At 40.1% G+C, this 10,766-nt stretch overlaps 1 protein-coding gene across 1 annotated transcript; it reads right to left on the bottom strand.

Annotated features, from left to right (window-relative positions):
* Positions 1-4,368, bottom strand: LOC137325058 (tumor necrosis factor ligand superfamily member 6-like). Its single transcript, XM_067989755.1, has 4 exons — positions 3,923-4,368; positions 3,785-3,827; positions 3,569-3,625; positions 1-3,160 (listed from the first exon to the last, which is right to left on the bottom strand). The coding sequence occupies exons 1-4, from the start codon at positions 4,157-4,159 to the stop codon at positions 2,763-2,765; spliced, it is 735 nt and encodes a 244-aa protein (XP_067845856.1). The 5' UTR covers positions 4,160-4,368; the 3' UTR covers positions 1-2,762.
* Positions 4,369-10,766: the final 6,398 nt, after the last annotated feature.

Raw genomic sequence — 10,766 nt, 5'->3', positions numbered from 1 at the left:
TTATAGTCCAACAGTTTTATTTTAAATCACAAGCTTTCGGAGCTTTCCTCCTTCATCAGGTGAGTGAAGGGATTCTAAAAACGCATAGCATATATAGTCAGAGAACAATGCCTGGTGAATACAGATAATCTTTCCAACTGCCCCCTATAACACCTCGGCTGGGAGATGATCACAGCAATCAAAGGTGTCGTTGGTGTTCAGACAGGTTAGCCATGGAAAACATTACATCCCAGTATACTGAATACACAATGGGTCAGGTCACAAAGACAGAGAGAGAAAGAGACCTGAAAGGCAGAGAGAGAGAGAGAGAGAGAGAATGTCCAGTTGTATTAAATACAGATAACTTCTTTTCGCTGGTGGGGTTACATGTAGCGTGACATGAGCCCAAGATCCCGGTTGAGGCCGTCCTCATGGGTGCGGAACTTGGCTATCAATTTCTGCTCGACGATTTTGCGTTGTCGTGTGTCTCGAAGGCCGCCTTGGAGAACGCTTACCCGAAGATCGGAGGCTGAATGTCCTTGACTGCTGAAGTGTTCCCCGACTGGGAGGGAACCCTCCTGTCTGGCGATTGTTGTGTGGTGTCTGTTCATCCGTTCACTGCAACAACGGATGAACGGACACTATGCTATGATGCAAACAACTATCCGAGATCTCGGTGCTTCTCTAATTCTGGCCTCTTGTGCATCCCCGATTTCCTTTGCCCCACCGTTGGCAGCTGTGCCTTCAGCTGTCTAGGCCCTAAGCTCTGGAATTCCCTCCCTAAACCTCTGCACAGCTCTACCTCTGTCTCCTTCTTTAAGAAGTTCCTTAAAATCTACCTCTTTGACCAAGCTTTTGGTCTCCTGTCCTAATATCTCCTTATGTGGCTCGGTGTCAAATTTTATCCAATGACGCTCCTGTGAAGTGCCTTGGGATGTTTTACTATGTTAAAGGTGCTGTATAAATGCAATTTGTTTGTTGTTGTGTTGCAACCACATAACTTGATTGGAGTTGGGGGCCTGGCTCTCGTCAATCACATCGTGGCATACTTTGTCACATAGAATGTCCATGATTGTATTACCTGGCCCACTGAGTCTTTTATGAAACACTTACTTTACGGCATGTCATGCTCCGTCAATGGTTTAAGAAGTGGAAAGAAGCTAGGAACTGTGGAGGAGCAGAGAGATTTAGGGGTCCAAGTACAGAAATCACTAAAAGCTACTGGGCAGGTACAAAAAATAATTAAAAAGGCTAATGGAATGTTGGCCTTTATCTCAAGAGGGCTGGAATACAAAGGGGTGGAAGTTATGTTACAGCTGTACAGAGCTCTGGTTAGACCCCATCTGGTGTACTGCGTTCAGCTCTGGGCAGCACACCTCAGGAAGGATATATTGGCCTTGAAGAGGATGCAGCGCTGATTCACCAGAATGATACTAAAAAGGGTTAAATTATGAGGACAGGTTGCATAGACTAGGCTTGTACACCATTGAGTATGGAAGATTAAAGGGTGACCTAATTGAGGTGTTTAAGATGATTAAAGGAATTGATAGGGTAGAGAGAGAGAAACTATTTCCTCTGGTGGGGGAGTGCAGAATAAGGGGACATAACCTTAAAATTAGAACTAGGTCATTCGAGGGTGATGTCAGGAAGCACTTCATCACACAAAGGGTAGTGGAAATCTGGAACTTCCTCAGAAAAGCTGTTGAGGCCAGGGGTCAATTAATAATTTCAAAACTGAAATTGATAGATTTTTGTTAGAGTCATAGAATCATAGAAAATAGGAGCAAGAGTAGGCCATTCGGCCCTTCGGGCCTGTTCCACCATTCAAAATGATCATGGCTGATCGTCTAACTCAGTAGCCTGTTCCCACTTTTTCCCCATATCCCTTGATCCCTTTAGCATTAAGATAAGGTAAGGGTATTAAAGGTTACAAAACCAAGGTGGGTAAATGGAGTTGAGATACGGGTCAGCCATGATCTAATTGAATGGTGGAACAGGCTCGAGGGGCTGAATGGCCTACTCATGTTCCCAAGTTCCTATGTTAAGACTATCGTGCTCGATAGCAGGGGGCAGTATTATTGAATTGCACTTCATGCATAATTTCAGCTTAGTGGTCAGGGACATGTTAACTGAGCACTGCTGATGGCTGTGTGGGCGAACAGTGCACGATGTGGGGCCAAACAGACCCCAGATTCAAACTGCTATCCATCCCAAGTTAGCTGACATCAGACGGGTCAGCAGGTATAATTGGCCTCAGTATCCCTGGACTAGGAAAGGAAAACTCATGTTCTTAATCACTATCTGGTAACTCCCTGTACTGAATTGCACACATGTGGATGTCAGGTGAATAGACTATTGGGCTCAATTGTGATGCACCCCCTGGTAAAATAACCTGCTAACACTCATTGTCTAGGCTCACACATGAAGAATAATCACTTATGTAAGATACTTGAAGGCTATTCATGCCCATTGAACTGTACCTCAATTTGAGTCATAAGGAGAGAAAATTGGAAATAAACAGCATAATTGCATGAAACACTTATTTTAGTAGCTACACTACAGAGATTTGTTTTAACTGTTCTTTCTGCAGACTTCCTGAACTTCAAATACAGCTTATAACTATTTTAAAATAGTGGGCAAAGAAAAAAATTAGCATATGGCCAGAGCTTTGTAAAACTTTTGAATTTCCTTGCTGTCACATTAATTACTGTGCAGCATTGTGACTTAAAATTCAAAGGCCTCTAATGTGTATCAAGGTCACACAGGTATATTAAGAGCATGAACTAAAGCTTGTATACCCCAAAGAAAGTCATCAACTCGTCAGCACTAACCATTCTTGGATTAGGCACACTGACATACAACTGCGCTCCTTCACGTAGATGAAATATTCCGGCTTGAAAGGTATTTTTCTCCCATGCTTCAACACCACTGCAGTAGTTGAATACCCTGATTTCCATCAGCTTTACATCGTTTTGGTCATTGTTATGGCATTTGAATACACTTTGGTGCAATGGGAGTACCTCACATTGACTTCCTCGGAAATTGATTTTTGAGTAAATAAAGTATTGCCCGGTTTCATTGATGATCAACGCTCCATCCTTGTACGTAATCCCCAGGATAAAGGCATGACCCAGAGAAGTCTCCCACTTCAATCTATTGGAATCATCAGTTGATCGTTTTCCTGCAAATTGCATTTTAATGTTAAACAAATATGTTATCTAGCACTTATTATGCAATGGACTGCAAATGTTGACTAACCATAACTAGTTTATTTATAGTATATATACTGGTCGTTTTTGGTCAAACAAGCTGAAATAATTGTTCAGAATTCCAGGACATAACATATTTTAATGTGTTCATCACAGAACAATTTCTCCTTTTCATTTTTCATTCTTTACATTGTTGTTCTTTATTTTCTATTCCATCTTTACTTCCTTTTCATTTTGTCATTTCTCTTATTATTTATTTGTTTTCTACTATTTTTTTTTCAATTAATTTATTTCCCTTTATTCTTTATTAGTTCTTTACCAGTAACTGGTTTCCTTTTTCACTTGTTTATCCCTATGAAACACACAGAGTAACTACCGACCTGTAAGGTGGGCGGCCATTTGAACGTCGTTCTTTGGTTTGGTCTTGTCCTCAGCTCCTACAACATAGCAAATTTAGACCATAACAATTGGTTTCACAGAAAGCAATAAGCCCCGAATGATAAACAAAGGCACTTGCTGCATGATTTCCTTTAATGCTACTCACTCACCGTAAAGTTTGCTACATATAAAAATGTTTTTTAAAAGTTTGTACTCACCAGTAAGTTTCTCTGGATTCTTCTGCAGACTTCCATCGATGTTCTGCAAATATTACAAGTGTTTAGAGTAACTCATTCTATTTTTTTTAAATCTACATTTTAATTTTCTTTTGATAATCTATAAACTGATAAACTTACCTGCTTCAATTGGTTAAGTTGTTGTTGGAGGTGATACAAGTAACATACACCAAACACTAGTCCAGTCAGTGCTATAAAAAGCATAACGACAATCAGAGAGTGACAGGCTTTCAGCCAGCGCCATTTCTTCTCGATTCTCAGCTCTGGTAGTGGCACGGGCCACGCAGATGTCGCCCCACAAGCAGAATGGTTCTCATGGCCAAGCGTTTGTATGGAATAAAGATTCCTTTGCTGCATGATCAAAACTGATTTCAATACAGATACAGGAAAGTCCGTTTCCCAAAGAGTCTGGCTTTTTGCTCAGCTGGTGAACAAGTTGCTGGTCTGTTGTAAACTGTTTTACAATGGCCTTATTTGGCTCCTTATTTTCTTTTAATAGATAGGTGACCTTTTATAAGACAGAGGCCACATGGACCAAGTTTCTTTTGAACTACGCTTAGATTCAAGTAAACATTTCCACCCTTCAATACAAACAGTTGCACTAGGCACCAAATGATAACCACGGATGTCACATGTTACAGTAATATAGACGGAGACAAATTATTACTGCAACTTTTGTTAATGCATTTGCTGTAATAATTTAACAATTCTTCAACATGTTATTTTGTATACTTTTTTTTAGGACCTTGTTTGTGCAATGGCCTTTTTAATTTGCATTTAGTTAGAAAGGAATTAGCTTCTAAGGGGTTTATCATTCTTATTCTCTGTAGTACTTTGGTTAAGAAAGGAAATGGAGGGGGAAGATCAGACTTACTTTTTTTACTCTCGAAATGCTTTCTGTTGTTTATTAACCCTTTCCCACCCCAAGGTGACTGAAATGACTGAATTGCCATGAAAGATAATAATACAATGAAAGAAGCATTGCTTGATTTAGTTCTAGAAAATAAAGTGGGAAAAATAAGTGATGAGAGTAGGAGAACAATTGGGAAATATCGACACAACATTGTTAGGTTCAGTGTTAAAACAGAATAGGATAATGAAGAGTCAAAAATAAGGAGGCTGGACTGAAAACAAAGTTCAGTCAGATAAGAAAGGATTTGGCCCAAATTAACTGGGCATAAATGTTAGCAAACAGGAAGTGGGGAGGCAAAAAGGGAAGTTAGAAGTGCTAAAAGGGAATATGAGAAAAGATTAGCAGATAATATAAATGGAATTAGATGGGGCTTTTATAAACATATTAAAAGCAAAAGAATAGTTAAAGAGAGGTTGGGAATGCTCAGGGATGAAGATATGGTGGAGATATTAAATAAATATTGTGTTTCAGTTTTTACAAATTATGGGGGAAGTGAGAATGTAGGTGTACTGGATCTGGATATGGAGCAATTGTTAGAGATAACTATGGAAAAGGAATTGGCTTAGAAAAAAATAACAGAACTCAAGATGTATAAGTCACTGGGGCATAATGACATGTACCGTAGGATGTTGAACACAGGAGAGGCTCTGAACACAAATCTCCATTCCTCCTTAAAAATGTAAATTGTGCCAGGGTATCAGAGGGTAGCCAACATAACATTCAAGAAGGGCGAAGACAGTAACTGATAACTGTTAGTCTAACATCAGTTCTGGGAAAATTATTAGAATCCATAATTTGAGATCAAATTAGTGATTATTTAGAGATGATGGGATAAGCAAGACGGCCAGCACAGATTTATTAAATTCAAGTCATGTTCGACAAATTGGAGTTTTGTTTTCAAGTGACGGATTGTATAGGTAAAGAAAATGTAGTAGACATAAGTACATACGGAATTTCGAATGGCGTTTGAAAACAAAAGTGGACTTAGCATTGATGCCTGGGGTACATGTCTTCCACCCTCTCCGATCTGAGCAATACCAATTAACCCTAACCCGTTGGTTTCTGTCCATCAACCTATATTTCTTCTTGTACCACCCATGAATTTTTGTAAAAATATTTATAACTGGATAGATATTGATGATTTCAGCATTGGGAGCACGGCAACAAAATTTGCTGATAACACAAGAAAAGGAGGCTTGGCAACCAGCAAGGAAGATTGTAAAAGACAAGTTGGCAGCAAGGGCAGACAGTTAACAGATACAATTTAATGCAGAGACCATTTTGGGAAGAAAACAAGGAATGGGAGTAAATACCCAATGGAAAGATGCTGAAGGGCATGGATGAACAAAGGGATTCAATTCCTTGGAAATAAGAGTGCAGCTAGAAAAAGGACAGTAAACATTTTGGGTTTTACAAATAGAGGCATAGAGTTCAATAGAAAAAAGAAGTAATTATTAATTTGTACAAGGTAATGATTAGACTACAGTTAGAGTACAGTGTACAGCATTGGATAGAAGGGGCATTTAAAGCATCGTGAGCATTCAGTGTCGATTCACCAGAATGAAAACTCTAGTTATTGCAAACGCTGGAACTTTTAAAAAATTTATTCTCAGGATATGGGTATCTCTGGCAAGGCCGGGATTTATTGCCCATCCCTAGTTGCCCTTGAGAAGGTGGTGGTGAGCCGTCTTCTTGAACCGCTGCAGTCCATGTGGTGAAGGTACTCTGACAATACTGTTAGGTAGGGAGTTCCAGAATTTTGACCCAGCGACAATGAAGGAACGGTAATATATGTCAAAGTCTGGATGGTGTGTAACTTGGAGGGGAACCTGGAGCTGAAAATGTTCTCATATACCTCCTTCAAGGTGGTAGAGGTCACGGGTTTTGGCAGTACCGTCGAAGAAGCCTTGGCGAGTTTCTTCCACGCTGCCATGGTGCGCCAATGATGGAGAGAGTAGATATTTGAGGTGGTGGATGGTCTCCCGATGAAGCAGCTGCTTTATCCTGGAAGGTGTCAAGCTTCTTGAGTGTTGTTGCAGCTGCATCCATCCAGGCAAACGGAGAGTTTCCCATCACACTCCTGACTTGTGCCTTGTGGAGAGGCTTTGGGGAGTCAGGAGGTAAGTCACTCGCCGCAGAATACCCAGCCTCTGACCTGCTCTAGTAGCCACAGCATTTATGTGGCTGGTCTAGTTGAGTTTCTGGTCACTGGCAACCCCCAGGATGTTAACGGTGGAAGATTTGGCGATGGCAATGCTGTTGAATGTCAAGGAGAGGTGGTTATGCTATCTCTTGTTGGAGATGGTCATTGCCTAGCACTTGTCTGGTGCAAATGTTATTTGCCACTTATCAGCCCAAGCCTGAATATTGTCCAGGTCTTGTTGTTTGCAGGCATGGACTGCTTCATTATCTGAGGAGATGCAAATGGAACTGAACACTGTGCAATCATCAGCGAACAGCCCCAGGTCCGACCTTATGATGGAGGGAAGGTTATTGATGAAGCAGCTGAAGATAATTGGGCCATGGACAATACCCTGAAGCGATGCCCTGGGGCTGAGATGATTGGCCTCCAACAACCACAACCATCTTCCTTTGTGCTAGGTATGACTCCAGCCACTGGAGACTTTTCCCTGATCCCGATTGACTTCAATTTTACTAGGGCTCCTTGGTGCCACATTTGGTCAAATGCTGCCTTGATATCAAGGGCAGTCACTCTCACCTCACTATTTCCAAAGGAGCTAAGAGGAGACGTGGTTTGAACACAGATGCAGAATAATTAATTCCCAACATAACCATATCTTCCACATTAGATTGCTGGTGACTCCACCTGCCCTGTATTAATTACCATCAGGCTTTGCGGCAATGGCTTATTCCCTTACTTTGTTATCAAATCGATAGTTTCACTCTTGGTAGAATAGCATATAATTGCTATTCTACCAAGTGAAACTTTTAATTGTAAGTCTGTCTTTGATTCAGTGCCTTTCCATAGCAGTCAATGTCCTGTTTCTACAGAAACCCCAATTAAAAAGGATGATGAATACCCAGATGTTTTCCTCTGCAAAACTAACTGTTCTTCCACACTGTTATCAAATGATTCAATGCCAGTCTTTAATTAAGCCTTTTATTATTTCATCCTGAAACTGACCATTGCTGCAGGGTCAGCACTGGTCCAATAGCCCAGTGGTACTTTACATTGACTTAAACTTCCCTGTTTAACAGGCAAAGGCTAAAGGTTAACATTACTACAATGTAAAGGTGAATCAATAGTAGTACAACATTAGTAGACGTCAGGACAGCCTGATTAACCCTTTCCTTACATTCTACATCATTCTTCTTTCATATTGTCAATTCAATCCAAATTGTTAGATCGAGTAAAGGAAAACAGAGTGCAATCGTACAGGATGTTTATAAAATAACGTTTGCAAAAGGAATTACCCCAACAGAAAAAAAAACTTTATTATTGCACTGCTCGCCCTTTAATTAACAGATCATGTAAAAGTTTAGATTATTAAAAAAAAAATTAAAAATTAAAAATATATAAGAAATTGTGATACAGAAAAGTTTACTAAAATTTTAATCTGAATTCTTGGTCAGTGAATTGTATGTAGGCAAAAACAGTTAGTCACTAAATTCATCAGATTACACTTAATTTCCCTTCATTTGTTTTTAATACTTAGCTAGATTATGTAACAAATAAAACATTCATCAGAACAGCTATCACATTGTGAGAGCTAAAATTGATTTACAACTGTAATGAACACCTGTAACAATGTGAATGTGGGTTAGATGGGCACACATAAAAATTTTAATTAAAAAAAACAACGGGTCAGAATTTGCTGGGAAAGTAACAGCGAGTTTAATGTGCACGCTGCAAAAACAGAACCTCACCATCCACCTCCCCGTGAGTTTCAAGAAATTGCTGCATTTGCGTGTAAATACGAATTAAACTCACCGCAGAAAGCTAGGGCTGGTATTTCACGATGCAAGGACCCTTATAATGACGAGATTTATGTTCCTGCGATGCCATTCAACCTCGGAGGCCCAGAAAGGGAACAATGAAACTGTAGGGTCTCACTCCTGCAGGTAGTTAATTGTTCTTAGAGATTTTTAAAGTTTTAGATTTTAATTTTTTTTCTTACTTTTCCTTTCAGTCTCTTTTTTTTCTCTCTCTCTTAATCCAATCTTTCTTTCCCTCTCATTATTTCTCCTTCTGTATCTAATTCGGCTCTAATTCACCCTGTTTTCTTCTCTGTCGTTCCTCTGTAAATTTCTCAATCCTTAAATTTCATTGGTTAAGGAGATAGACTGTTGGTTCCATCGTTCACCAAGGTTCCAGGTGCCCCGTTATCAACTCACACTTTCAGCAATTTACAGCGTAAAATATTTTTCGAGCTGAAGGGTGAGGGAAAATGCTAGAATCCATTATTAAGGAGGTTATAGGAGGGCACTTCGAAAATCTCAATGCAATCAGGCAGAGTCAACACGGCTTTGTGAAAGGGAAATTGTGTTTGACTAATTTATTAGAGTTCTTTGAGGAAGTAACAAGCAACGTGGATAAAGGGGATCCTGTGGATATGGTGTACTTGGATTTCCAGAAGGCTTTTGACAAGGTGCCACATCAAAGGCTACTGCACAAAATAAAAGCTCATGGTGTAGGGGGTAACATATTAGCATGAATGAAGGATTGGTTAGCTAACAGGAAACAGAGAGTAGGCATAAATGGGTCATTTTCAGGTTGGCAAGATGTAACGAGTGGAGTGCCACAGGGATCGGTGTTTGGGCCTCAACTATTTACAATCTATATCAATGACTTGGATGAAGGGACCGAATGTATGGTTGCTAAATTTGCTGATGACACAAAGGTAGGTAGGAAGGTAAGTTGTGAAGAGGATATAAGGAGTCTGCAAAGGGAAATGGATAGGTTAAGTGAGTGGGCAAAAATTTGGCAGATGGAGTATAATGTGGGAAAATGTGAACTTGTCCACTTTGGCAGGAGGAATAAAAAAGCAGTAGATTATTTAAATGGAGAGAGATTGCAGAACTCTGAGATACAGAGGGATCTGGGTGTCCTTGTACATGAATCACAAAAATTTAGTATGCAGATACAGCAAGTGATTAGGAAGGCAAATGGAATGTTGTCATTTATTGCAAGGGGAATGGAATATAAAAGTAGAGATGTTTTGCTACAGTTGTGCAGGGCATTGGTGAGACAACATCTAGAATACTGTGTGTAGTTTTGGTCTCCTTATTTAAGTTAGGACATAATTGCTTTGGAGGCGGTTCAGAGAAGGTTCACCCGGCTGATTCCTGGGATGAGGGGGTTACCTTATGAGGAAAGGTTGGACAAGTTGGGCCTGTATATATTGGAGTTTAGAAGAATGAGAGGTGATCTTATTGAAACATATAAGATCCTGAGGGGACTAGAAGGGGTAGATGCTGAGAGGATGTTTCCCCTTCTGGGAGAGACTAGAACTAGGGGCCACAGTTTAAAAATAAGAGGTCTCCCATTTAAGGCGGAGATGAGGAAAAAAATTTTCTCTGAGGGTCGTGAGTCTGTGGAACTCCCTTCCCCAGAGAGCAGTGGAGGCAGGGTCATTGAATATTTTTAAAGCTGAGTTAGATAGATTCCTGATTTACAAGGGAGTCAAAGGTTATAGTAGGTAGACGGGAAAGTAGGATTAAGGTCACAATCAGATCAGCCATGATCTTATCAAATGGCAGAGCAGGCTCGAGGGGCCGAATGGTCTACACCTGCTCTTAATTTGTATGTTTGTATCTGACTCATGGGGCACGCCGTGAGATGCCCTGCTCCAGCAAATTCTGGGCCAATGTAATTTGTGTGTGTTCTATCAGGCAATTAGAGAGTGAACCAAAAGATGAGATTAGCCCTTTCTATCCTTCTACCCAATCCTAAATTGTTGAGCACTGGAGCCTTAATAGATTTTAAAGTAATGCATTACATTCATCCAATCTATTTGACTTGGTACAATCAGATCAAAAAGTGGTCTGTATAATTATAGAAAGTGAAATAGGACATTTTTTTTAAAAGTG

Source organism: Heptranchias perlo, chromosome 9 (genome assembly GCF_035084215.1).
Source record: "Heptranchias perlo isolate sHepPer1 chromosome 9, sHepPer1.hap1, whole genome shotgun sequence".
Lineage (NCBI taxonomy): Eukaryota > Metazoa > Chordata > Chondrichthyes > Hexanchiformes > Hexanchidae > Heptranchias > Heptranchias perlo.
The sequence above is the reverse complement of the archived record's forward strand: the minus strand, read 5'-3'. Positions and strand labels throughout refer to the sequence as shown.

Excerpts from the sequence above, each read along its gene's own strand:
- LOC137325058 (XM_067989755.1), bottom strand. The coding sequence starts at position 4,159 with ATGCAGCAAAGGAATCTTTATTCCATACAAACGCTTGGCCATGAGAAC. Across the intron at positions 3,828-3,922 it reads AACTTAACCAATTGAAGCAG|AACATCGATGGAAGTCTGCA; the intron begins GTAAGTTTATCA and ends TAATATTTGCAG. Across the intron at positions 3,161-3,568 it reads AATGGCCGCCCACCTTACAG|GAAAACGATCAACTGATGAT; the intron begins GTCGGTAGTTAC and ends TGCAATTTGCAG.